The 23,799-nt window shown below is 47.3% G+C and overlaps 3 protein-coding genes across 3 annotated transcripts in view; all 3 read left to right on the plus strand.

Annotated features, from left to right (window-relative positions):
* LOC128710027 (G protein-activated inward rectifier potassium channel 3-like) overlaps positions 1–7,611 on the plus strand; it is a 59,057-nt gene extending 51,446 nt beyond the window's left edge. The window contains exons 2-9 of the mRNA XM_053805068.1: positions 5,453–5,567; positions 5,965–6,106; positions 6,202–6,285; positions 6,350–6,624; positions 6,691–6,880; positions 6,951–7,075; positions 7,143–7,251; positions 7,331–7,611. Coding sequence (XP_053661043.1) covers positions 5,453–5,567; positions 5,965–6,106; positions 6,202–6,285; positions 6,350–6,624; positions 6,691–6,880; positions 6,951–7,075; positions 7,143–7,251; positions 7,331–7,611 — 1,321 coding nt within the window. The remainder of the gene's footprint in view (positions 1–5,452; positions 5,568–5,964; positions 6,107–6,201; positions 6,286–6,349; positions 6,625–6,690; positions 6,881–6,950; positions 7,076–7,142; positions 7,252–7,330) is intronic.
* A 6,967-nt stretch (positions 7,612–14,578) lies between these two features.
* LOC128719837 (G protein-activated inward rectifier potassium channel 3-like) lies at positions 14,579–17,426 on the plus strand. The gene is made up of 5 exons (XM_053813476.1): positions 14,579–14,784; positions 15,581–15,699; positions 15,762–15,917; positions 15,982–16,764; positions 17,158–17,426. Exons 1-5 carry the CDS (start codon positions 14,579–14,581, stop codon positions 17,424–17,426), a joined length of 1,533 nt encoding a protein of 510 aa, XP_053669451.1.
* A 1,794-nt stretch (positions 17,427–19,220) lies between these two features.
* LOC128710134 (G protein-activated inward rectifier potassium channel 3-like) lies at positions 19,221–22,465 on the plus strand. Its single transcript, XM_053805176.1, has 5 exons — positions 19,221–19,402; positions 20,557–20,675; positions 20,746–20,901; positions 20,996–21,781; positions 22,116–22,465. The coding sequence occupies exons 1-5, from the start codon at positions 19,221–19,223 to the stop codon at positions 22,463–22,465; spliced, it is 1,593 nt and encodes a 530-aa protein (XP_053661151.1).
* Positions 22,466–23,799: the final 1,334 nt, after the last annotated feature.

Raw genomic sequence — 23,799 nt, forward strand, 5'->3', positions numbered from 1 at the left:
GTAGTAGCAGCTACTGGGTAACCCGTTTTTCATCGATCCCGTTTCACCATTTTCCCACATACACTCACACACGGTGCACATACGTTGTGGAAAACCTGGTTTTCTGTGGAGAGCGCGGAGAGCGCTCGAGTTTGAGTGTGTTGTTTTTTATTTGTCTCTTCTTGTTTTTGTGTGTCCACTGTGGGTGTTTGTTTCTTGCCCGCTGCACGGCATATGAATGGAGCTGAAATAGGGTCCTGCCTAATACGCTGGACCGCGACACAGATACTTTCCACATGCACGCACCATGTACGGTGCTGTTTGCGCAACACAGTGTCAGCAAAAAAACAGTAAAAACGACCACTAATCAGCTCACTATCGACCAACAAAGAGTCCACCGCACAAGGACTCAGCTCAGCTCCAGTTGCTTCACTGAAAAGTGTACTGCGGATGCATGTGTGTGTACGCGGAACGAGCAAGCGCTCGTGAAGGTGAGAGCGATTGCTAGCATGAAGCTCTGGTATTCACTCGTCTCGCGGAAAAACTGCCAACCTACTGCGATGATGACAGCAGCAGCAGCAGTAGTAGCAAACATTCTCTCGTTCCTGCACCAGTAGTGGTGGCCAGTAGAGAAGGTAGCATTTCAATGATGGGGGTAGTTAGGTACGAAAGAAAAAAAAACGAAACGCTGTTCAAATCGGGCGCTTTTGCCAACATTTCCAATGATATTCACACACACACACACACGATTTGCTACTCCCCATATACGGCGTGAACAGACACGGTCGTGATCAACAAACTGGGACATTCATCATAACCATTCTTGTTTGGTTAAGATGTATTCCAACATTTCCAGCTTTTTCCTCACATCTCTGCACGCGCTCGCGTGGCTGTGTGTGTGTGAGAGAGTGGAGTGTTGATGTGGTTTTTATCAAACCCAAAGCAAGTTCCGTAGTTCTGGCAGTTGAATTTCTCAAAAGGTTTATTTTTCACTTAACATACTGTTTGGTGAAGTATTCTCCCTTTCGAACCAAAAAAAAAAACAAAACTTTTCAAACAAACATTAAGGCGTTCGGTGCATTCCGTGAGCTTCCCTATTTCACTCGCTTTTTCATAGAAATGAATAGTTATGTTTTATCCCAAATGGAAGATAAGGAAAACCCGATTCATGCCCTCTCTTGCTCCTTTTTTGGTCTAGCATTTTCCTCATGTGTATGGTGGAACACTCGTACCATTTGCAAGTTACACACAAGTTCACTGCAGGAGTTCTGGAAGTTTTGATGCGCCCAGCACTGGACAGTATCGAAAACAAAACCGTGTCACCATATAAACGACGCGCCATTAAGAAACGCACGAATGCATGATCGGATCGGTTTTTTTTTTGGGTCACCAGGCATTCCACCGCAGCAGCACAATATTCCAATATACGGTGTACTGTGGATGACACTTTTTGCCCAGTTGTGACAGTTGTTCAATTTTTTCATCCACTACCTTGTGGGTGAACACGTAGGGCACTCATTTTCCAACCACGACCACCATGACCGTTTGCTCATTCTTTCTAGCGCTCACATATAAACATGCACACACACACACAAACGCACACACACACGCACACTTGCAGGCGCATATCTTCACATTGTTGCGGCCATCACATTTTCCCAGGACGTAAAGCGCTCCAAAGCGTACATTTCCACGAGTCCGGCCTTCGAAGGGCATTCCGTTTTTTTGCAGGCTGCACAACATGTTACCACCCTACCCCGAACAGGTTTGCTCGCATTGGTGCGCGCTTTTCATTTGCTTAATTAACTTAAATCAGGCTGGGTTGGGAAAAAGGGGCACGCACAGCAAAAATTGGATTCCACCGAGCGCACACGGGCAGGAAAAGGAAACACGACCCTGCATACGGTTTCACGCGGATCGAAACAGGTTGCAGTGCAGGTGTCGTGCTGTTGGGCAAGACACCGGCAGTGAGGGCACAACACAAGAAAAGTCACTGCTGGAGAAGAACGAACGAACGCTATCGCTGCTTAATGGTGGCTGGTGACGATGATACGATGGCAAAAACACAAAACAACAATCACGAAAATAGTGATACACACACACACACACGCACACACTAAACCATGTCACAGCAGGAGAACAACGGCCGGAGCAGCAGCAGAAACACAAGGAACACGGTCTCGCGGAATCGCTACAACTAACGGAGCAGGTCAACTGTGTGCGCTGCGAATGCGGTGCCAGAGGAGATAGGTTCGAGTTTTTCCACGAGTTTTTCCACGATGCGCTCTCAACACTAGCGCTGAGCGGCGGCCGGGGAATGGTGGATGGGTGGCTTTTCCTCCGGGTGCACGGGAGCGTTCTCAGCGTACGACCTTTGTTCCACAAGCGATTCCTTCGATCTGACCGGAGAGCCGTCCTTTTTCCGCAGTTTCCACGCGGAGCGAATTTCCTTTGCCCGAGTTTTCCGAAGGCAAGTGCGCTCAAGGGGATGAGAGGGGGGGGGGGGGGGGGGGGGAGTGCTCTTTAAAGTCACCCCTTATAGAGGCGAATGCTGGTACCCAACACTGCACCACTACAGGGATAGATTCTTGCTCGAGAACACACGCACACACATTGCATATGGCACATTGAAGCCGCCATCGTTTTGGAGCGTAAAACGACTCACGCCGCGAGATTAATACGCGTTGAGCTACTCCATCGTCTTTGGCATAGCCACTTCAGGTTTCGTTATCTACTGGAAGTAACCAACAAGAAGAAGCAAAAGACCAAGCGGGTGGGCTCATTCTCTCTCTCTCTCGTTTTCACCCTTCGCTATAAGGGATGTGGATTTGGATTTGGAAGTCAGCGGGAACTCTCTCCCGCACTATAATCTGCGGTAGTCTTTTTTTGTATTTTTGCACACTTGGCTGCGTTATCTCCATTTTCCCGCACGAACGCGGTTCGCAACAACGAGAGACACACGTTCGAGAGCTATCGCACACACACACACACACACACACCCATAGACACACGCCTGCAAAGCCATCCCAGTGAGAGAGCGAACGCGAGCGCATGAAAAGAGCGCGAGAGCGAGCTCCCCGTTCGCTCACTGAAGGTCTCCCTCGAGAGAGCTAGAGCTGTCAGTGCGGAGCTGCGACCCCTCTATTGGGGGACTGGCGGGAGGAATTTCTCCCTTTTTGAAGGGCACTCGGTATCGGCCCTTGCCTATGCCCGTCCGCCCGAGACCAGGCCTGCCTGTGCCAAGCAGATCCCTGATTTATCAGGCGCGCACACGGTGGTGTTTCGCAGATTCCACACCGAAGAAGGGTCACCCGCTAATAAATTGTTGCTTCGATTAGGGGAGCAACTTCTAGACGAAAGGGCACAACCGCACCGTACCCTGTGTGACATTAATCTTCTTTTGGCACCTTCCTGGTTGCATTGCGAAGTTTTCCAGCTCGAGAGGAACCAACTGGGTCACAGTCAAATAGGGACACACTCGCCCCTAAATTTAAGGGATGACAGTTCACCACCGTCGTGCGTGGAGGCGCTCCCTTGAGGCTGCGATATCCATCCCGAAAAGTCGATGAGGTCATCCCGTGCTATGGTGCTGGGAGTATAAGATTTCTGAGCACTAACCCTCCACCCAACGGTGCACACAGTTTACATTCGCAAAGGGGTGTGCATTATTCCTGCTGGAAACTAGAAAACTGGAACGCTGTTGCTTATATGACGGTGGGTTTTTTGACGGACGACTGAACGAACCACCCAATATACACACAGTCACACATTATCGCGCATACATCCACACTCACGCACACATGGAATGGCATGGGAGAGATTAGTGCACAAACGCACACCACATACACACGCACGCATCTTGGTGGAGACGATCATTTCTCAAGGGTTTCCCACCGCGGTTGGCCACCTGAGGCTGGCAAAACATTTTTTTTTGTCACTATCGGCAAATACGTCACTTGCAGGTGGCCCTATTGTTCGGACCATGGGGTGTGGGGTGAGCTTTTGGGGCGATGCAGCGAAAAAGATTAGATGGCCGTACGTAATCAGACGGGCAGAAGGATGCACACGCATATTACGGGCACACTGTTTTGCACAACAACACAGTATAGTCGCAAAGCGCGAGCCCATCCTCCCCGTTTCGCGTCATTGCGACGTGTGCGATGAACTTTACACTTTAAATTCCTCTACGATGTGTGGGGTATAGCAACCTTTGGCCGCCTTTCGGGGGGGTGGTTTGGTTCGTGTTCTGTCCCCGGTGTAGATTTCCAGCAGCTGAAACAGCGAGCTGGCAAAAAAGCAGATTAGCGGGCCCGGATACACACAGACACAACGAACTACTGCTGCTACTTCTGGAGCCACTGGTGCTGCACACGCTCACTGCACACTGGGCTGGGTGGGAGATTGAGGTTGAACAGTGGGAGGTGGGCTAGGCGTTTCGCGAACGTCCGTCGAAGTTTGTGGGTCGCGACTTTGATGAGGCTTTTTCTTAAACTGGCGTTCCTTGCAAAGAGGATCTTGCGATGTGCAAGATGAAGATTCGGATACGTACACGTACATACACACATACACCACAAACAGACACAAACACACAAACGCGCGCGCTTGCAAACCTCTGGCACTGAGCAAGAATGTCAATTTTGTTTGCGGTGTAGTTTGGCTTAGAATACCGACTCTCGCGGTTCGATTGCGAACCCAAGGAACAATTTTTACCCCGCAGCAAACAGTTTCACTGCGTTTCACGCCGGTTGACTCAACATCGGAGGCTGATCTTCCTATAAACGAACTGAGTGGCCGCGGTGGGCCCCGACCTTAAAGTGGCCCCGAGTTTGAGTTGTAAGATATGCTTCCAGAAGGCATCACTTTTCAATTTTATGTTTCGCAAAGTTACCGCACATATTAAAAATAAATATCATATAAATAGCACATATCAAAATATCAACAAAAAAGAGGGAAATATTGAAGCGAGAGAACAAAAGTTGACAAAGCCCAGCCCACTCGTTTTGAAAGGGCCGAGAAATTTGGCGGGCCTTACGAAAACTCAAGATATTTTGATATATATTTCTTGTGAATTAATACCCTAATTTCATAAAGATATATTAGTTCATGCACCAGCCACCCATATACAACCGAAAACCGCTGTGGTGCAAGCGCAGCCATTGTGCGAGACCAGTTCTATCATCGCTGTCACCCGCACGGCCCCTTCCTCATTCCTTTAATACCCCCGCGATGGGCCGGACAATCCTGCTGTCCGGCTAACTATTCGGCCCAAAACCGGACAATCTTTCGCTTCATGCCGGCTTCGGAACTGCTTCGTGGGCGGTTCGCTCGCGCGTTCGTGTGCGTGATTGTGTGGCCAACAGTGCGTAACAGAAAAAGGCTTTTTTATAGCATTTGCATTTCAATGTTTGTAACCGAATTTGTAGTTATTCCAATGTATTAATCTCTCGCTGTTTTTTGTGTTGGATTTTTTCAGATACCGTCAGACGCGCTACAGTTCGAGGCGGATTCGGAAACGCGTGATTTTCAAACAGGGTGATTGTAATGTGATCCAAGGAAATGTAGCCAAAAGACGTCGTCGTTATTTACAGGTAAAAAACCTCTTTGTAACTATGAAACATATAAAACGTCGGAAAGCTAAGAAAAATTAAAGCTTTGTGATTTGCTGTAACGCTCGTTTTTTTATTATTATTTCTAACTTTTAATCATGCTGGAATTTGCTTAATATCACTAGACCATCAATTATTAAAAAAAAAAAATCATATATTTTTCATATATTTTCGTTTCAAAATAATAAGAGCAACAAAAAACACGTGAAATCCACACGTGGGGCGACCGCTGTGCTAAGAGAATGAAATATTTCATCCCCAATTGAAAGATTTCACAATACAAATTTGTTAGTACGAACAATTTCCGCTAGGTGTGATGTTTTGAAAATCTATGCGTGCCAAGCTTGTTTTTCTCACGCGGTCGTTGTATTGTTCGCAGGACATTTTTACCACGCTGGTGGACATTCAATGGAGATGGACTCTGTTCGTTTTCGCCTGCTCCTTCATACTGAGCTGGTTGGGATTCGGTGCCCTTTGGTATCTAATCGCTCTCAGTCATGGCGATATACAAGCAGCTGGTGGTAAGTGTTAAGACCTCAAGATTATAACATTGCCCTCCTTTAAATCACAATAGAGACAATCACATCACAATATCTCAACATATGTTTCTATGTAGATGACAGCCACAAGCCCTGTGTGACGTACATTTATGGCTTTACATCGGCGTTCTTGTTTTCTCTTGAGACGCAGCACACGATAGGTAAGCGAAATTGTATTCTTTCGTTTGTGCACGATATATTTTACAATATTCTTCTCCACTTCAGGATACGGTAATCGTTACATTACCGAAGAATGCCCGGAAGGCATATTTATACTAGCCTTGCAGAGCATTACCGGCGTCTTTATTCAAGCATTTATGGTTGGTATCGTGTTTGCGAAGCTGTCTCGACCAAAAAAGCGTGCCCAAACGTTGCTATTTTCCAAGAATGCTGTCATCTGCCATCGGGATGGTGTGCCGTGCCTGTTGTTCCGTGTCGGAGATATGCGCAAGAGCCACATCATCGAGGCACACGTGACGGCTCAAATTATTCGCCGGAAGGTGGGATGGTGATAGTGATGTCCGGAATCGAGATTTTCAAAGTTCTGCTCTCTACTTCTTTACCAGGTCACCAAAGAAGGGGAAATTCTTCCCTTTTACCAGCAAAATATGGAGGTCAGTTGTGATGGTGGAGACGATCGGTTAATGTTTATCTGGCCAACGATAGTGGTGCATAAGATCGATCGCGATAGCCCACTGTACAGTTTGTCTGCCCAAGATATGCTAAAGGAGCGCTTTGAGATTGTTGTCATGTTGGGTAAGTGTTTTAAAGAAATTGTTGGACTTGGAAGATGTATCATGCATTGTGATCTCAAACTCAATTGCAGAGGGAGTTGTGGAATCAACCGGAATGACTACGCAAGCACGCAGCAGCTATCTGCCAACCGAGATCCTCTGGGGACATCGTTTCGAATCAGTGGTCACCTTTAAACGAGAGACAGGAGAATATCAGGTTTGCATGAACAATGAGAGCGTTACGAAAAAGGATTCACGTAAATGGAATATCAAAATCATTTCAGGTTGATTATACAACGTTCAACAATACATTTGAGGTTGATACACCACTGTGCAGTGCGCGTCAGTTGCGCGAATTCAAAAAAGAGCTAAACAAGCAAAACGGTGTTACTGGTGAGTTTAGTGTAGAGGAAGATAACATGGACAGAGCAATTTGAAACGAGCTATTTTGTTTTCGATTAAATTCCGACAGAGGCGTCTTCCGACAGCGAGGAATCCGATACATCGTCGGCCGACAACGTGTCATCTCGCAAGAACTCGCTCAGCAATGGTTATCTGCGCTTCACGCCCGTGTACGCCAACACAAATGAACATTCCGGAATGAATGTCACAAATGGGGTGGCTGGCGATCCGATGGTACTGCCACCGGTCATTATTGGTCCTGATGCCCCCACCGTGTCACCCGGAAGTGAGCGCAAGAAGAACTTTCGAAAGTTATCCATCAAGGAACCGTCGATGGACTCCCTCTGTTAGCGGCAACTACGGTTAGATTGGGTAAGATGCAATACCGCGTGATTCTCCTCCCGTGTGCGTATGGATGATAAATGATGTTGGGGTGTGTGGTTGCATTCAAACTGTCCGCGACTGATCTACGACGGGGAAGACTGTAGTGTTCCTATTAACACGAGGGCGTTAATCCGTTACGGTCCATCATGGGCGAGAGATAGTTGTAGCTGCTCTAGTATTGATCTCATTTCGCACTGGTATTTCAATGTCAAGTTCTGTTTGCGATGGACAGATGAACCAGGAAAAGCGTGTGATGAGGAGCGATTTTTCTTCGCTGTGCTAGAAGTCACGGGGTGGGGAAATCAAAAGTCTAATTTCCGGGCTACATACGTCAGCTAATCAACTTGTAAAGAATAATTTATTTAATTCGACGAAAATGAGGTATAACAAGTGCTTTTTAAATATGCACCTGTCGCTATTTCATATCAGGTTTGCCAGGCGGCCGACAGTGAATGAACTTGGCGACGGGGGTTGCACCCTCGGAGTTGGACAATCATCAATAACTGCAAACGTGTTAGCGCATTCTAAATAAAGCCCTAATGAGCGGGGGCAAGGCACATAAAGCACGCTACTAATTAGCGTTCATCGGAAGTGTTTAAAATTCGGCGGCAGCACGAGCAAAGTATATGTGTGCCGTGGTGTTGTTACGTTACTTTTTTTCTGCGTCTTTTTGTTTGCAGCCTCGGTCGATTACAAAACGAGAGAACAATTGAAAGAAAACATCTGTTCTGCGAGCTCCATTACGGGCGGATGCTTCGGAACGAACATTTGCATACCGGACAGGAACTGGGTAATTGACATTGGTCACCATTTGAAGCGGGAAAGTTTGTAGTCGACATAATAGTCATCAGGAAAGAGTGATAAATCTTTCTTTAGCAATTGAACAAATGTAGTAACCTTTGTATGCTCGGGCAAGCGCATAAAGAGTAAGTCGACCTTGCACAGGGCAGGAAGGAATGATTTCCTTCCTGGTATTTCTAGTGACCTTTAGAAGCTTGGAAGAGAAATAGCACTGCTTCTTCTTGATTCCTGCTGGAATTTGAGCGCGAAATACACGTGCCGTATGAGAACGGGCGATTCGCGCGAGATGACAACATCGAGGTGTAATTTATATCGTTTGGATTCGCATCGTAGACGAGTTATTGCGTAATGCAAAATGAAAAAAATGGAATAATTATAACCGCCTACTGTATACTACTGTATACTCCCTTCGAACGCTCACAGACAACCCTACAGACATACGTTACGAGTTTGTGCGCTATGAGTGTGTGGAAGATTCATAAGATTAACGCAGCACTATCACTAACCTCAGGCAGTATTCCAGCATGACATGCCGCATCATAACAAATCAGATCTCATTTGTTTGCAATCGTTTCGATGGAGTAACGGCTTCATTCAAGCAGCTGTTAAACGTGGCCGTTTACAGGGGTTAGCACACTTACGCTGCCTGATCTACTTGATCTCCACCCCACTGCCGCATCAGCGCGCTTTATCTAGAACGCCGGGTTTAGATTGCCCACCGTGGTGTTATGGTGTATGGTGCGTCGGAAGTCGCTCATATTATTCAATCATCGTTGAAGGTCTAGGTAAAACGTCGCTCGCGAAGAGCTCTTCCACTGCACGCAGTGGAATGCTCTTTTCTTCAGCTCACAGACAAAAGAGAAAATATTATGCACAACCGGTAGCCTCCTCCGGTGTACTTGACCGCGTGACATTGGTTTAGGTTGGTCACATTGTCACACTCGATACTCGTACCGATACACGTACCACCGCAAACCAAGCAAGTAGATTAAACTAGACAATTCGATTGACATTTGCCTTCAGCTGGTAGTCGCAGGAGCGTTAGGTGGAATTAACCCTTCGCTCTAGGGAAACGCTAACGGTGTGAGCTGCTGCCACCATACACAGTTTGCGGTGGCGATTGACGATATGATTTTGTGGTCGCGATCTGTAGACGCTTGGGTTCACCGACGGCACATTAATTAAATCATAGCGCAAGATCTGGAACGAACGCTAAAGTCGTTATGGCAGGCTGGAAGGTAGATCGTGACAAGAGGTGTGAACCATGATGATCTTTCAAAGGCTGTAGCAGTGATCGAGGAGTGGAGACCGAGTGACGGAAGCGGCAGCAAAGATCTCTCGTCCAACCCCGCGCGCGCTTCACACAATTCGCATATCCCAGTGACAACAATTGGATGTGGTCTAAATTAGTTGATCTTCTTTACCACGACACACACGGCCAGCTCGCAGTGTCCGGTGTGTTTCGATGGGGGTGCATGGTCAGTGTTTAAGCGCACGAGTGCCATGCAAACGTTCAGTTCGTGCTGTCTGTTTGCGCCAGACACTGCTCCAGAGTTGTGACCGGGAATCGAGGATTTTGGGGGTTTGTTTATTCTAGCGCTGTTACAATAGATAGTTGTGAACTTCCCAAATGTAGACAAGAGTTCCGAACCAAGAACCAAAGAAAGCCCATCGAAGGTCAAGGGAGACCAGAACTCGTTAATTGCTTATCAGAAGTTCAGTGTTTTAAAAGTCAGAATCTGATCGTCCTCGGTAATGTTGTTCGAAGATGAAAGCGTAAGCCGAAGACAGTGTGTGAGACGAGCGAATGAATGACTCACAGGAATTGTGGACGTGCGTGTTCGAAACTCATCCAGACGTGTTACGCGGGTGGAGGAAGTGGATGGTTTTAATTGAATTTAATTAATTTGAAAATTACTCTTGTCCGCAGTGTACGCGAGTGTCACGGGTGCCATCCTTCCCTCGGTTCGTTCGCTCGTGCGTCTGCTTTGACGCCAGGTTTGCAGAAACAGATCCGCTCGTGACACGAATGAAAGATCGACCTAGGAGGCCATATATGAATAGCATAAACGTATCTACTAGTAGTACTTCGGGACCAGGAATCTCACACTACCGATGTGCGGCCGCATTAGGATCGGATGATTTTATCAAGCAGCAATTTACCGTGGAGGTGAAGTGACGACCATTAGTGTGACCGTATCGTGTGTTCGTCTCACAGCTGCATTAGGTTCTGTTCCATTTTATCTTGCCCTTGTGTAGCGATCGATCAGAGCTTATTTTACCTTTAACTAACTTCCAGTTTTTTTTTTGTTTAAGTAAGCATAAAATAAAAGAAACCCTGGACGTGTGGGGCGTTGGGAGGCTAAGGAAAGTGAATGCAAAGCCCAGCAAGTCCGCAATGGGCGTTGATAATAGATAGCAAGTAATCAAGTACCGAAAGTTAGACAATGTTTTAGCCTTTACGGGTCGCGATCGTACCCAATAGATGCAACGAATTGAGCCCAATGCGTGAAGGGTGCTGTAGCCAATATCGAATAAAGCAAGCAAAAAGAGCGATCTTACAGTGCAACGGTGAACTGTGCGTACAAAGTGTTTGGTGTTTGTATTTGTCACGTGATCCTTTTTTGTTTTGTTGGGGAAACTAGGTAAAGGATGGCTTCCGATCGACAGGCGGTGGAAGAGAAGAAGCCACTCAATCGGATCTTCATGCGACCGGGTGTAATAGAGGAGGAACCGGACTCCCTTGACAGCGTGATCAGTAATCTTCCGCTGACCGTTGTACCGAGCTTGGCCCGCATTTCAACGCACGGAAGCGCCTTCAGTCGGCAGGAAAGCGTAAGGTAGGTGGAGGTTTTATACTAATCAGTGATGTGACTGCATTGCAACGAATCGTGATCGTGTCCCCGAGGGCCGTATGGTCAGTGGCCGCCATTGCGTCTAGCCGTTACGTTTGATAAGCTGAAAGGTTGGATGCGCGCGCGCGTGTGTGTGTGTGAGTTTTGTGAGCGAGGAGTATGTGGAATTCGTTGTTTACTGATTTGTGTGGAGCAGAAGTTGGAAGTTGCAAATCTGGTGTTATCTGGCAGCGCACAACCAAAACAATAAGCATGTTGACTTGGAACGATTGCTCGTGAGATGAAGCCCTTGGAAGGTAGCAAAGCTTATCATCGCCTGGGCTTGACTAATCCAGTGCAGTCGAGATTTTGGCGGTTTTTTTTTTAATGAGAGCAATGAGCAATGAGAGCAATGTGTAGATTGGATGGGTTTTCTCGATTATTCCTTGAACTGGTAGTAGTTAAGGTTCAATTAACTCACATGAATGATCGATCCGAATGATCGGTCATGACTTCTGATTCTGACGTCTTTGTGCGTTATGAAGTATACGTTACGGATAGAACTTACTGAACATTCCGAAAGAGAGATGATAATTCACCAATCTAGAATATAGGAATGAATACAGATGAACAATCTCTCAGAAATACTTGAATCATCTTTAAATGTTATTTGAATGATAATAATCAGACCGCTGGTGTTCAATAGTAAAAGTTCTATCGTGATCTATAATAATATGTCATATCGGAACAGGTTTTCGATATACTAGCTTGACTAGATATACTACATCCTTCGAGGATGCTCTTTTGGAGGTCAATACAACCTTTCAACCTTTGGGGATTTCAATGCACGGAAAGAGAGATCAAACTCACTTAAACAAAAGCCATGCTTATATGTGTAGTTCAGTTCGTTTTCATACAAACAATATGAAAGATCCTAAGGTAGTTATTGAGTCGACTCAACAATAGTAGTATTTGAGCCAGTGAACTAGCCCAAGAGAGCTACAGCTTTCACATAGCTCATCCCACCTGATCGCTACGATGAGTTAAATCCACGAGCAAACTCAACAGTGCATGTGCACAACACAGCGCAGGAGGAAGCAAACCTTATCGCCCTTGTTTTAGACTAGATCCGGTGCACTCAGGATTATGGCGGTTTGTTATGTAGATTAGAAGAATCTTGGATGAAAGTGCATGAAAGGCTGACAAAAGTGACATGCATGCAGCAATATGCCATGTTTTGGTACAGTTGAAAAACATGTTGTATGACCTTCAGCCAACAGGAAGTAGGAAGTAATAGCAAATACGATAAATTTTATGACTCTGAAAAAAAAAACACCAAAGACATGGCAACAATTGGACATTTTTTTTGCCTTATCGTTTCAGATTCAAAACAGGTATGATTCGATCTTTACATTACCTCTTCACAGGGTAGGAGAAATACGTAGAGAAGTATGTTTATTGCCAATTTACACCCGAAAGCGTTCAAGTGTAGCTAAAAGAATCTCTCTTAAATCGAATAAACGCTTCCTTCCGGAATCGAAGTCACACGTCGCGCGAACCGATTATACTTCAGCTTCGCTTGATTTGAAAACAAGTTTACACTTGCGTTTGTTCGCAATTTGCTGTAAAAGCACGACATGTTTACGTAAGATTCGTTACCATTTTTGTTGACATTTAACGCGACACTAAATGGACGTAAAAATACATACACACACACTCACACGAACACCTATTAAAATGGGGCCCATAGCGGAAAAGGCATTGAACGGCGAATCGTTGATCGAAGCGAACAGTTTATCACATTCGATTTACGGGTAATAAACGCGGCGGAAAGGATGGGTATCGAATATGACGACAATCCACTTCCACCGCCCGTGCTCGGAACCTTTAAGAAGATCGGCTAGGCTAGAAGGCAGAGAGTCATATGGAACACTAAAACCTCACAAACAACGTTGTCTGTCGACGCTGGTTTATGGCTCCGAAGCTCAATTGGAGCTATTAACCCAAGGAAGTAGACGGGTTGTGGACGTAGTTGTAATTGCCAAGTACGTACCCGTCCCAAGAGTGTCTGAGGAGTTCTTCGATTGGAAGAAAAAAATCAAGGGTCATCATCGTGCGCATGTGTGCATGCGTCCAGTGTGCACACGACCATTGCACAAATTATTGCAGGTTTAGGTGAAGATCATGTCCGATTAGCCGGCAGGTCTCGTTTGATAGCGAAAAACGGCGAGGTCCACTGGCTGATAGTACGATACATATGTTCTTGCCAGGTTTGCGCGCTGTCCGGCAGAGGATGTTCCGTAGAATGTGGTGAAGGGCGCCGATAAGAGTGATGAGTCAGCAGAAGAATCAGTATTAGCTGTTTAGTAGCACGTCTAATGTCTTATCGAGGAAATTGTTGAACCTAAAGCGTTTCACGTGCTGGTTCCGGTTGTGTTGGTAAAAGGACAACACATTATGAGCTTGTAATTGCCGAGACAATGTGGGTCAAAAATGCGTATCATACTGTACCATAGATTACGGCGGATTGTCGTTAGAAGTAGAGAGAACTATTAACAATTGATAAGAAGAGCCTTTTTTTTGGATATTACTTTACGCAGTAACATCCATTTGCAGATAAACATTCGTTTATCGAAACCGATTAAAACATTTATCGTTGATTAACATTCGGTGGTGTTTGTTTGTTTATGTTCCGAATGGAAAATGGTGCAGTACTCCATACGCCGGTACTTGCCCGTCCACTGGGGTTTCTTGTGTCGCTACGGAATGGATGTCAACGTCACCGATTGTGGTTGTGTTGGGGCTTCGTCGTTCTGTCTCATCAGCTACTGATACCGTCCACGATGACGTACTTCTTTGCAAAAACGAACACGACCACGCCGAGCGGCCGATAGTGTGAAGCTGCTGACAGACTTCGATCGAGTGTTGGTAACCGGTAGTGATGGTAGTGGTAGTAGGAATCGATCGCACAAACAACCTAGCGGTCGCGTTGACTGCAGTCGCACGAAAGCACTCCGCACGAGATTAGTCTTGAGCGCACGTTTGGTGCGATTAAATCGATTCGAGCGAAGCGGTGCTCTGGGTGCTAACAGTGCGACAGGAACCAGTGGGTGTTGGGGCAGGAGGCTTGCTGCTGCTGTGTTTACTGCCGTGTTTAACAGCGTACGGAGAGTGGATGTAAGAAATGCCTTCTGCAGCCCCGTTCTGCAGCATCTGATCGTACTACAACTGGTGATATCGCTCAATATCAAGTTGGGATACATTGTGTCAGGACTCAGGCAGCGGAAGGACGCTCCAAAATGAGCTTTGGACAGCGAAAAAATTTCACCGTCCCGGTGGATGCCGAATCGCCGGAAGCACGAGACGACGCGAAACTGCTCCCGCTGGGACCGTTCGATAAGATACCGCCGATCATTATCGATGGGCAGGATCCACCGAAAACGCCGATCACACCGACCACTCCGATCATCTTCTGTCCGCAGTCGCCATCGGTCGGTAGCAAAAGGTGCGTATAGTGCAGGTGACAGTGTTAGTAAATCAGTGTACGAGACAGTTTGAAATCGGGTCTAGAACACGGCAAGACTCGGCCCGCAGCAACGGCGTTCCGTCGAAACGGAAATGTTGCTGTTGGGGGGTAAACGATTTGAATTTTAAATGAAGTTAACGTCTCGTGTGTACTATTATCGTAGGATTGTGTCACAATCGCCCGATTGTCGGTGTCTCCGGGGTTTATGTGTTACGCTTGTTGCGTGTTCCGGAGCGAATATGATTTGTGCATTACGACCGATTTATTCCGCTGCAACTCATTGGAAGCAGTGTGTGTGTTTTTTTTTGCTATCGCATTTTTGCCATACCTTTTACGCCGGTTTCAATAGCGGTACTGTAACGTAACGCTAATGGCAACGTGCACGCGTGCTAAAATAAACTGCTGGATTGTAGAACTATTGAAAACAAGACATGGCAGACAGAGAAAAAGTCGTTACAAAAATGAAGTTACGCACATGAGAACACATATTGGATCGAAATGTTTAGTAAACGTTTGGCTAAATATTGAACTTAAAACGTGTGTTAACGAAGGGCAAATATTGGCTGACGCATTGGTGGATTCTGCATCGATCCAAATGCGACCTCAAACACCTCTTGAAGAAATTCGTTTCGTTTTGCGCATTCTATCACATGGGCACGTGTGTCCATCACGCTCACGCGCATCCAATTTAGCTTGCGATCAGGTCGAGTGCCGAGTGATTAAAGTAGTCTCGATGAAGTGCATAATCGTTCCCCTTCTCCCTGCCTTCTTACAGGAGCCGAGCGTTACGACCGGGAACTACGCGAAAGTACAGGAGACGGGCGATATTGAAGAATGGCGACTGCAACATTGTCCTCTCGAAGGTATCCCGGCAGCGGTTGCGCTTTCTGCAAGGTGAGTTTGTGTTGGAAAGGTTCTGTTCAGCCAGCAGAGAACTCAAACGACATTTCTTTTAGACATCTTCACCACACTGGTGGACGCTCAGTGGCGTTGGACGTTGCTCGTATTTGCATTCAGCTTCATCGGATCGTGGTTGTTTTTCGGTGCAATCTGGTGGTTGATTGCGTTCACGCACGGTGATCTGGAGGAGATGCATCTACCGAAGAACCAAGGTAAGGGATGAGATTCGCCAAAAAAAACATAGTTGCACCGCTCTAGAGTATTTTACGTTTGCAGAGGAATCTGGCTGGAAGCCTTGTGTGTTCAACATCGAATCGTATACGTCCGCGTTCCTGTTTTCGATCGAAACACAAACCACCATCGGGTACGGTTACCGGACGACTACGGAGGAATGTCCCGAGGCGATCTTCATCATGTGCTTCCAGTCGATCTACGGCGTTATGATGCAAGCGTTCATGGTTGGTTTTGTGTTCGCGAAGATGACGCGCCCGAAGCATCGAACGCAGACGCTACTGTTCTCGAAACATGCCGTCATCTGTCAGCGTGACGGTGAACTGTGCCTGATGTTCCGGGTCGGCGATATGCGCAAGAGCCACATCATCGGGGCGAACATAAGGGCACAGCTCATACGCACAAAGTTGTCCCGCGAGGGCGAAGTGATGGCACAGTATCAGCACGAGCTGGAGGTTGGGGCGGATCATTGCGGGTCGGATCTGTTCTTCATCTGGCCGCAAATAGTGACGCACCGGATCAATACGGAATCTCCATTTTTCAACATGTCCGCGTCGGATCTGCTGCAGGATCGGTTCGAGATCGTCGTCATCTTGGAGGGTACGGTAGAGTCGACGGGCCAATCGACCCAGGCCCGTTCGAGCTACGTCAACACGGAGATCCTGTGGGGCCACCGGTTTGAAACGATCGTGTTTTACAACAAGGAAAATCAGGTGTACGAAATCAATTACAGCAAGTTCAACGAGACGCACTCCGTCGATACACCGCTCTGCTCGGCGCGCGAGCTGGCCGAGTTCTACAAGTACCAGGACGATTATCGCAACCAAGGTAGGACGGTGCGGACCGATACGGTTGCTGGTTGATGGTAGAAACACTGATGTGGTGGTGTCTGTTGTACCTTTATTTGTAGCCGAAGATCATCATCTTCAAACGCCAGCGTAGTGTTTGTTATCGTTATTGTCACCGTATGTTGTGCCGTACTGTACGGTTTGTTAGTTTGCGCTTCCTGCGTAGTTGTACGATTTGGCATCATTACATGCTTTGTGCTTTTCTTGTGCGATCGAATCTCATCACTGTAAGAATCTCATCCACCTCACCATCTCATTCAAACCGCTCGTACTAGTACCGTTAATGTAAGTTGTCCTGTGGCTGCCCGAGAAGGTTGTGTCCAGTTCCAGAATGGCTTGCTAATGGGTGATCGTTTTCTTCCACTACCCACAGACACACTCGATACCGGCTCTTCGAAATCGATGTTCGAAAGACGTTGGCACCAGCATTACACCAACACAGTCCGTACACTTAGCTCGATCTGCCTGGAAGACGAACGAGCGTCACTGAGCGTCCAGCCACGTTACCTGACAATCCAGGGTGTTCCGAGACGGCCCCGATCCTACCAGCAGCTGGAGAGCAATCTGCGCAATCTCTTCAATCCACCTTCGGTCACCATATCGCCCTCATCGACCACCTCCATCCGCATGGAAAGTCCGTAGCATTGTTGCGGGCACACCCGCACTAGTCCCGACACAACCGACTATTCGGCTTAGTTACCACTGGTTTGCTTTTAGTGTAGTTAGGTTTACCTTGCGCTAGGATCCGTGTTTTTTTTTTTTTTAAAGGATTGCATCCTATGAATCTGACATAACCATCTGCTGCTATTTATGATAATCTTAGGCGCGTAACGATACTCCAGGTCTCTCACCCGCAGTTGTGAGTTGTGAGCCAATGTATGAAAAGTGAGAATAATGAAACATTCCCTGTATTAAACAAGATGCACTACAAATTAAGTTCTGTTCCAAACCAAAGTTAAGGTTCTTTTCTTAGCTACATCCGAAAACATGACCTGCATGACGCAAGACGCAAGGTATCGGCAAGAACTTCCCCACGAATGATCCATCAATCTAAATGTTGCTTTCGTCCCGAAATTCAGTTCCCGCTGATAGGCAATCGTGTTGCGATCGATTGATGAGAGGCTTTTAATTGCATTATCTATCGATATCTTACTGGTGGACGCAAAAGTATCCGGTTTTAAACGAAAATCATCAAGATTGATAGAGGTGATAAAACGAAAAGCTTAAACATGTTATTATGGACTTGGACTTCACGTTTGGAGGATGTTGAAACGAATTCGAATATTGTAGTGACATGGCAGGAGAGTCCAAGTTCTTGTACTTATTTGGCTCTGGCACCATTGATGGTTTTCGCGGGTTTTGGTCTAACAACTGTTGACAATCTGCCACTTACGGAAAAGGCAGTTCTGTGTGCGAGGAGCCGAGATTTCCAACCAGATCGGGCGTGTTGTCAAGCTGAGCAGTGCAACAGAATTGGTGTAAATTAAGCTTCGTGGAACATTTATTTACACATCACAACAAGGTGGATTCATAAATAATTGTTGTGACGATTGGTTGTTTACAATATTATCAATCTAACGAAGATTGCTCGTTGCTGAGTTATTCTTGAACGCTAGATGCAGGACGTTTTGTTGGATTACTGTACAGAGCCTTATCCCTTGGAGATATGGTCTATCGGACGGACCCGGTCAGACATTGACCGATATAATTATCATCGTTACACATTCAATTCCATACATCCATCATCAAAGTACTTTGAACGCAGTTGGCTGTTTACTGGCCAGTTTGGAAATTAGCATGCCGTTTATAGCCGGTATTGTTCGGCTGTTTGATCGATGTGTAAGTATGGGCAGTTCTGTGCTGTTGACGCTGTCCATCAGGACGTCGCCGATGTGTTCCAGAGAAAAAGACCAAAAAAAAAAACAAGGTGCAAGATTCACTGGTTAATGTTGGCTTCGGCAGCAGTAGGATGAGTGGCCGAACGATGGCACTATCTCTAGGGGCGTCTCGTCGAGACTGTGTGGAATCGATATTCGTGTTGTAACCAGATCCACCCATGAGCCGTACCCAAGCCAAGATGACGAACATTGATTGAGGTAGAGGTGAGAAAAGCCGTGTTCGTGCGTACTAGGCGTACGCAACCCTTGCTTGTCCATTCCTCGCCGCGCGAATCGTAAATCATCCGGTAACAATGGGAGCCACTTTTCGCGGTCGCGATTGACTGGTGGCTGTGTCGAGGGTTTAGCCGATCGCCACCGCTCAGTATCGTTCATCGGTCGGTTAGGGTAACATCTCCGTTGGTGAGTGTGAACAGGTGGCCGCACAGTACTGTGGGAGATGGTTCAGAGTGTTGGTTGACGGGCGAAACGAAGCGACTACCTACAGCAGTGACAGACGGGTGGCATCTTTAGTGGAGCTTTGGAGTGCAGGTGAATGATGAACTACGACGGTGACCAGCAGCAGCCACCGGATGGGATGAGGCGATTGGAACGTTCGATGCTGAAGCTTGAACCTTTTGACCCACCTCAGCCACCGGGCGGATACGGGGAGCAGTACGGGTACCCATCGCCCATTACCCCGGTCACTCCGAACACCCCGCTGGTGTGCTATCCCATGAAGTAAGTGGCCTACGGGAGTGGAAGTTTCACATTCACCCGTCACGTGTGTGCGGTTCGCAGCTTCCGGTTCGTGTTTTGTTGCCAGTCCACGGTGGTCTTCCGCTTGGATGGTCTAACTGTACCAGCAAACAGTTGCTGACCAAGCTGTCAAATTAACAGCTCCTCAATAGGTCGCATTTGAATCGTTCAGCGTACCGTTTTCGCCGGTGAGGGAGTATTGATAGTTGTACGAAAGGTTCACATTTGCGCGCCGGCTCCACCACTCAACCGGAAAGGTGATAAGAAATGTGTCAATTTGCAGTTCCACAACGGTGTGGAACCATGGTTTGAAGAGCAGTGGGCAAACGCGTCGCGTGTTTTCTAGACCACCGAGTATCCACTGATGGTTGATTAATCGTTTATCGGACTCGTCTTGGATGACCGTCATCGTCAGCAAGGGGATCGTTATCTGCACCGGTGGAGTCCGCACCGTGTATGATAAGCAGTGCATCATCAAACACAATTGGAATGTTTTGCCCAACAGGTCGGTTCGTTCCGCACCACGTTTTTCCAGTGTCTTTTACAGTAGCCTCAAAGAACGATTAGCAGCAATTAGGGAGGGGGGACTAGCGTGGAATCGTGCTTTCCGTAGATTGAAGCGGAATTCCAACAACTTTTCAATCTGCTCGAATGTGATGTTGATGTGTTGCAGTAAACGTGCGGCGGAAAGAAACGTGCATGTTGGAAAACAAACAGACGGCCACGAATGACTCACTGCGGAACGCCCTCGGTGCCAACATGTTTGCCCTTTTTACCTTGTGAGGTGACGCTAGTTGGTTTTCTGCCAGCGGCTCCGTTAGACGTCTCAGCGTCTTTCACCAATCTTATCGAATGTTTCGTTATCAATTACTCACCAAATTATGATATCGGCACGCCAACTTGCGATACTGTATGGTGCACGGGGCCGGATTCAGTCCCCTGTAGGCCGCATCTCGAGGAAGGAGCGTCAAAGCGTCCGATACACACGGTTCCACCATGGGGCCTGCATCCGAAGCCACACCAATCGATTCGCGAAGGAACTCTAGCACGTACATCTTCCCGCAAAACTTCATTAGCAATCGGAAACACAGCTGGGTAGAACTTAATTAACATGTGCGTCACTTCGGTCGTTTCAGAAACCGCGTACTTCGACCGGGAGTGAACCGTAAATATCGCAAACGGGCCATCTTGAAGAATGGAGACTGTAACGTTGTACTGTCGCGTCCACCGCGGCAACATTTGCGCTTCCTGCAGGGTAAGTGTACATCTCTGGAGCTCACTCGAAAAGTGATGTGTTTTTTTGATGAATGTTCCAAATTTCGCAGACATCTTCACCACGCTGGTCGATGCGCAGTGGCGTTGGACGTTGCTCGTGTTTGCGTTCAGTTTCGTCGGGTCCTGGCTGTTCTTCGCCGTCATCTGGTGGTTGATTTCGTACACGCACGGTGACCTTGAGGAGTTACATCTGCCCGATAACCAATGTAAGTGTGTATCCGCTTGCACCGGTGTTATCGCCCAAACAGCACGTGCTCTATGTGTTTCCTTCTGGTTTTTTGTTTCTTGTTCCCCCGGAAGCTGAAATCGGTTGGATACCGTGCGTTTACAACATCTACTCGTTCACTTCGGCGTTCCTGTTTTCGATCGAAACGCAGCACACGATCGGGTACGGTGTGCGTACGACGACGGAAGAATGCCCGGAAGCGATCTTCGTCATGTGCTTCCAGTCGATCTACGGACTGATGATCCAAGCGTTCATGGTGGGCATCGTATTTGCGAAGATGACGCGCCCGAAGCAGCGCAGCCAGACGCTGCTGTTTTCGAAAAATGCCGTCGTCTGTCAGCGTGACGGTGAGCTGTGCCTGATGTTCCGGGTCGGGGATATGCGCAAGAGTCACATTATCGGTGCCTCCGTGCGGGCGCAGCTGATAAGAACGAAAACGACGCGCGAGGGCGAAACGATGGCACAGTATCAGCACGAGCTGGACGTCGGCTCGGACGGTAGCTCGTCGGAGCTGTTCTTCATCTGGCCCCAGATTGTGGTGCACCGGATCGATAAGAGCTCGGCGCTGTACAATCTGTCCGCGTCGGATATGCTGCGGGAGCGGTTCGAGATCGTCGTCATCTTGGAGGGTACGGTAGAGTCGACGGGCCAATCGACCCAGGCCCGTTCGAGCTACGTCAACACGGAGATCCTGTGGGGCCACCGCTTCGAGCCGGTCGTGTGCTACAACAGGGAGCAACAAGGATACGAAATCAATTACAGCAAGTTCGACTCCACGCTGCAGGTCGACACACCGCTCTGTTCCGCCCGAGAGCTGGCCGAGTTCTACCGGGCACAGGACGATTATCGCCCGCCAACCGGTAAGGATTGTCCAATCACCGATTGCGTTTCGCTGTAGGCTGTAAATATCGACTCACGGGCGACCATCGGTGCATAGAAAAGCGTCTCATCACTTCCTCATCGCCATAGACCACCTCCTAAGCAGGTGTATTTTTGTGTGTCCGTCCTACATCTAATCACATCCGTCCAATGTACAGCCCAGTCGGACATTGCCATCCAGCAAGAAGCGCATCGAACATCAGTGCTGCCTTGCAAGCGGTATCTCTGCGATCTGCGATCGGATCTGCGTTATCATTTTTCATCTTCGAATCGCACCGGACCAAGCGCGTTCTAATGCGTCCATTTTCCGTCCAGATGCTGGAGATAATGTGTCAACCAAGACACAGCTCGAACGTCGCTGGAAAGATCACTACAGTACGCTGGTGAACACGCTCAGCCAGTACAATCTGGCAGATGACACCGGTGCCGGGGCTGGCACGGATCATCTCTATCCGACGCGCTATCTCACGATACAGGGCGTTCCGAGGCGGAAAAAGTCGTACGTCGCATTGCAAAACAATCTGTGGAATTTGTTCGATCGTCCACCGAATCCACGGCTAAAGATAACACCATCGGATGACGATCCTTCCAGTCCGCGCCGTGTTTCGGATGACGATCCGATCGTGAACAGTGTGACGGTGAGAAATGTGAACGAACGCTGCTAACGGTGGAGAACGAGTGCCGCAGTTGTTAATGTGTTGCAAAGATCTGGTTTTACGTTCTGTGCTTCTTTACCCGGTAGGTGTGTGATGGCTTCAGTGTACTTACGTTAAAGTGTAATAGATTTATGTACGAACAGGTTAGCTTTAGAAAGAAGAAAATCTTAGCTCGATCGCAGTTGGTCAGAGCAACTGGAACGAGGAAATAAAACTACTCCTCTATTTATCATTACGATCATGCTCCGTTTGTTGAATTTATTTACTTAACGCCAGACGAATCCGACGGAATGATGCGGAGGGTAAATACACATTTATTTCCTTTGCTTGATGAACTGCTTATCAGTTGAACAGTAAAGTGATTGCTAAGTTTCTAGTGCGAAGTATGCGCTTGCCGTGGTGGATAGCGTTAAGTTAAATGGCTTAAATAATGATTCACGTTAATTGTTACAGAAAGACGTGGTCTGCACATTATGCGATTCACTTATACATCATCACTAACTATCTAATCAATTATTTTTTGACAAACGTATCATAAAGTTATGTTACACACTGTAGTGAAAGAAATTTGTGAAAGAGATGAACAGACATTCCTCTCTATCTATCCTACTCACACTAAGGATCGCTCCCCTTAATATGAAGGTGTGTAGCATTAATAGCATATAGTGAAAGATAAGGAAGAAAATGATAGCATGCTAAAACGGGAGAGCTATATGCAACACATGCCAGCCAATGGGCATTTCTGTTACCTTCTGCTTACGATGCTCTCCTAGTATCAGAAATCGATAGACATCGCGTTTCTGTAGAATTCGACTGCACCGAGATGGAAGATTCCGTACGGAAAGAGATGCCGGGATCTTCCCGCCTCTTCTGTCACACTCACACTATCGATCGCATGCTAGTGTATGTGACATTGCAAGACAATACTAGCAGATCCTTCATGATGATCAATGATACCATGCGAAAGCGAGTAAGATTACCACGTACTGGAATATGCCCAGCGAATGTCACCGTGCTAGAGTGGGACAATCATCAAGAGGAATCGCTGTTGCCTGCTGGTTTGGATGCTCTCCTAGTATCAGAAATCGATAGACATCGCGTTTCTGTAGAATTCGACTGCACCGAGATGGAAGATTCCGTACGGAAAGAGATGCCGGGATCTTCCCGCCTCTTCTGTCACACTCACACTATCGATCGCATGCTAGTGTATGTGACATTGCAAGACAATACTAGCAGATCCTTCATGATGATCAATGATACCATGCGAAAGCGAGTAAGATGACCACGTACTGGAATATGCCCAGCGAATGTCACCGTGCTAGAGTGGGACAATCATCAAGAGG

This window comes from Anopheles marshallii, chromosome 2 (genome assembly GCF_943734725.1).
Source record: "Anopheles marshallii chromosome 2, idAnoMarsDA_429_01, whole genome shotgun sequence".
NCBI lineage: Eukaryota > Metazoa > Arthropoda > Insecta > Diptera > Culicidae > Anopheles > Anopheles marshallii.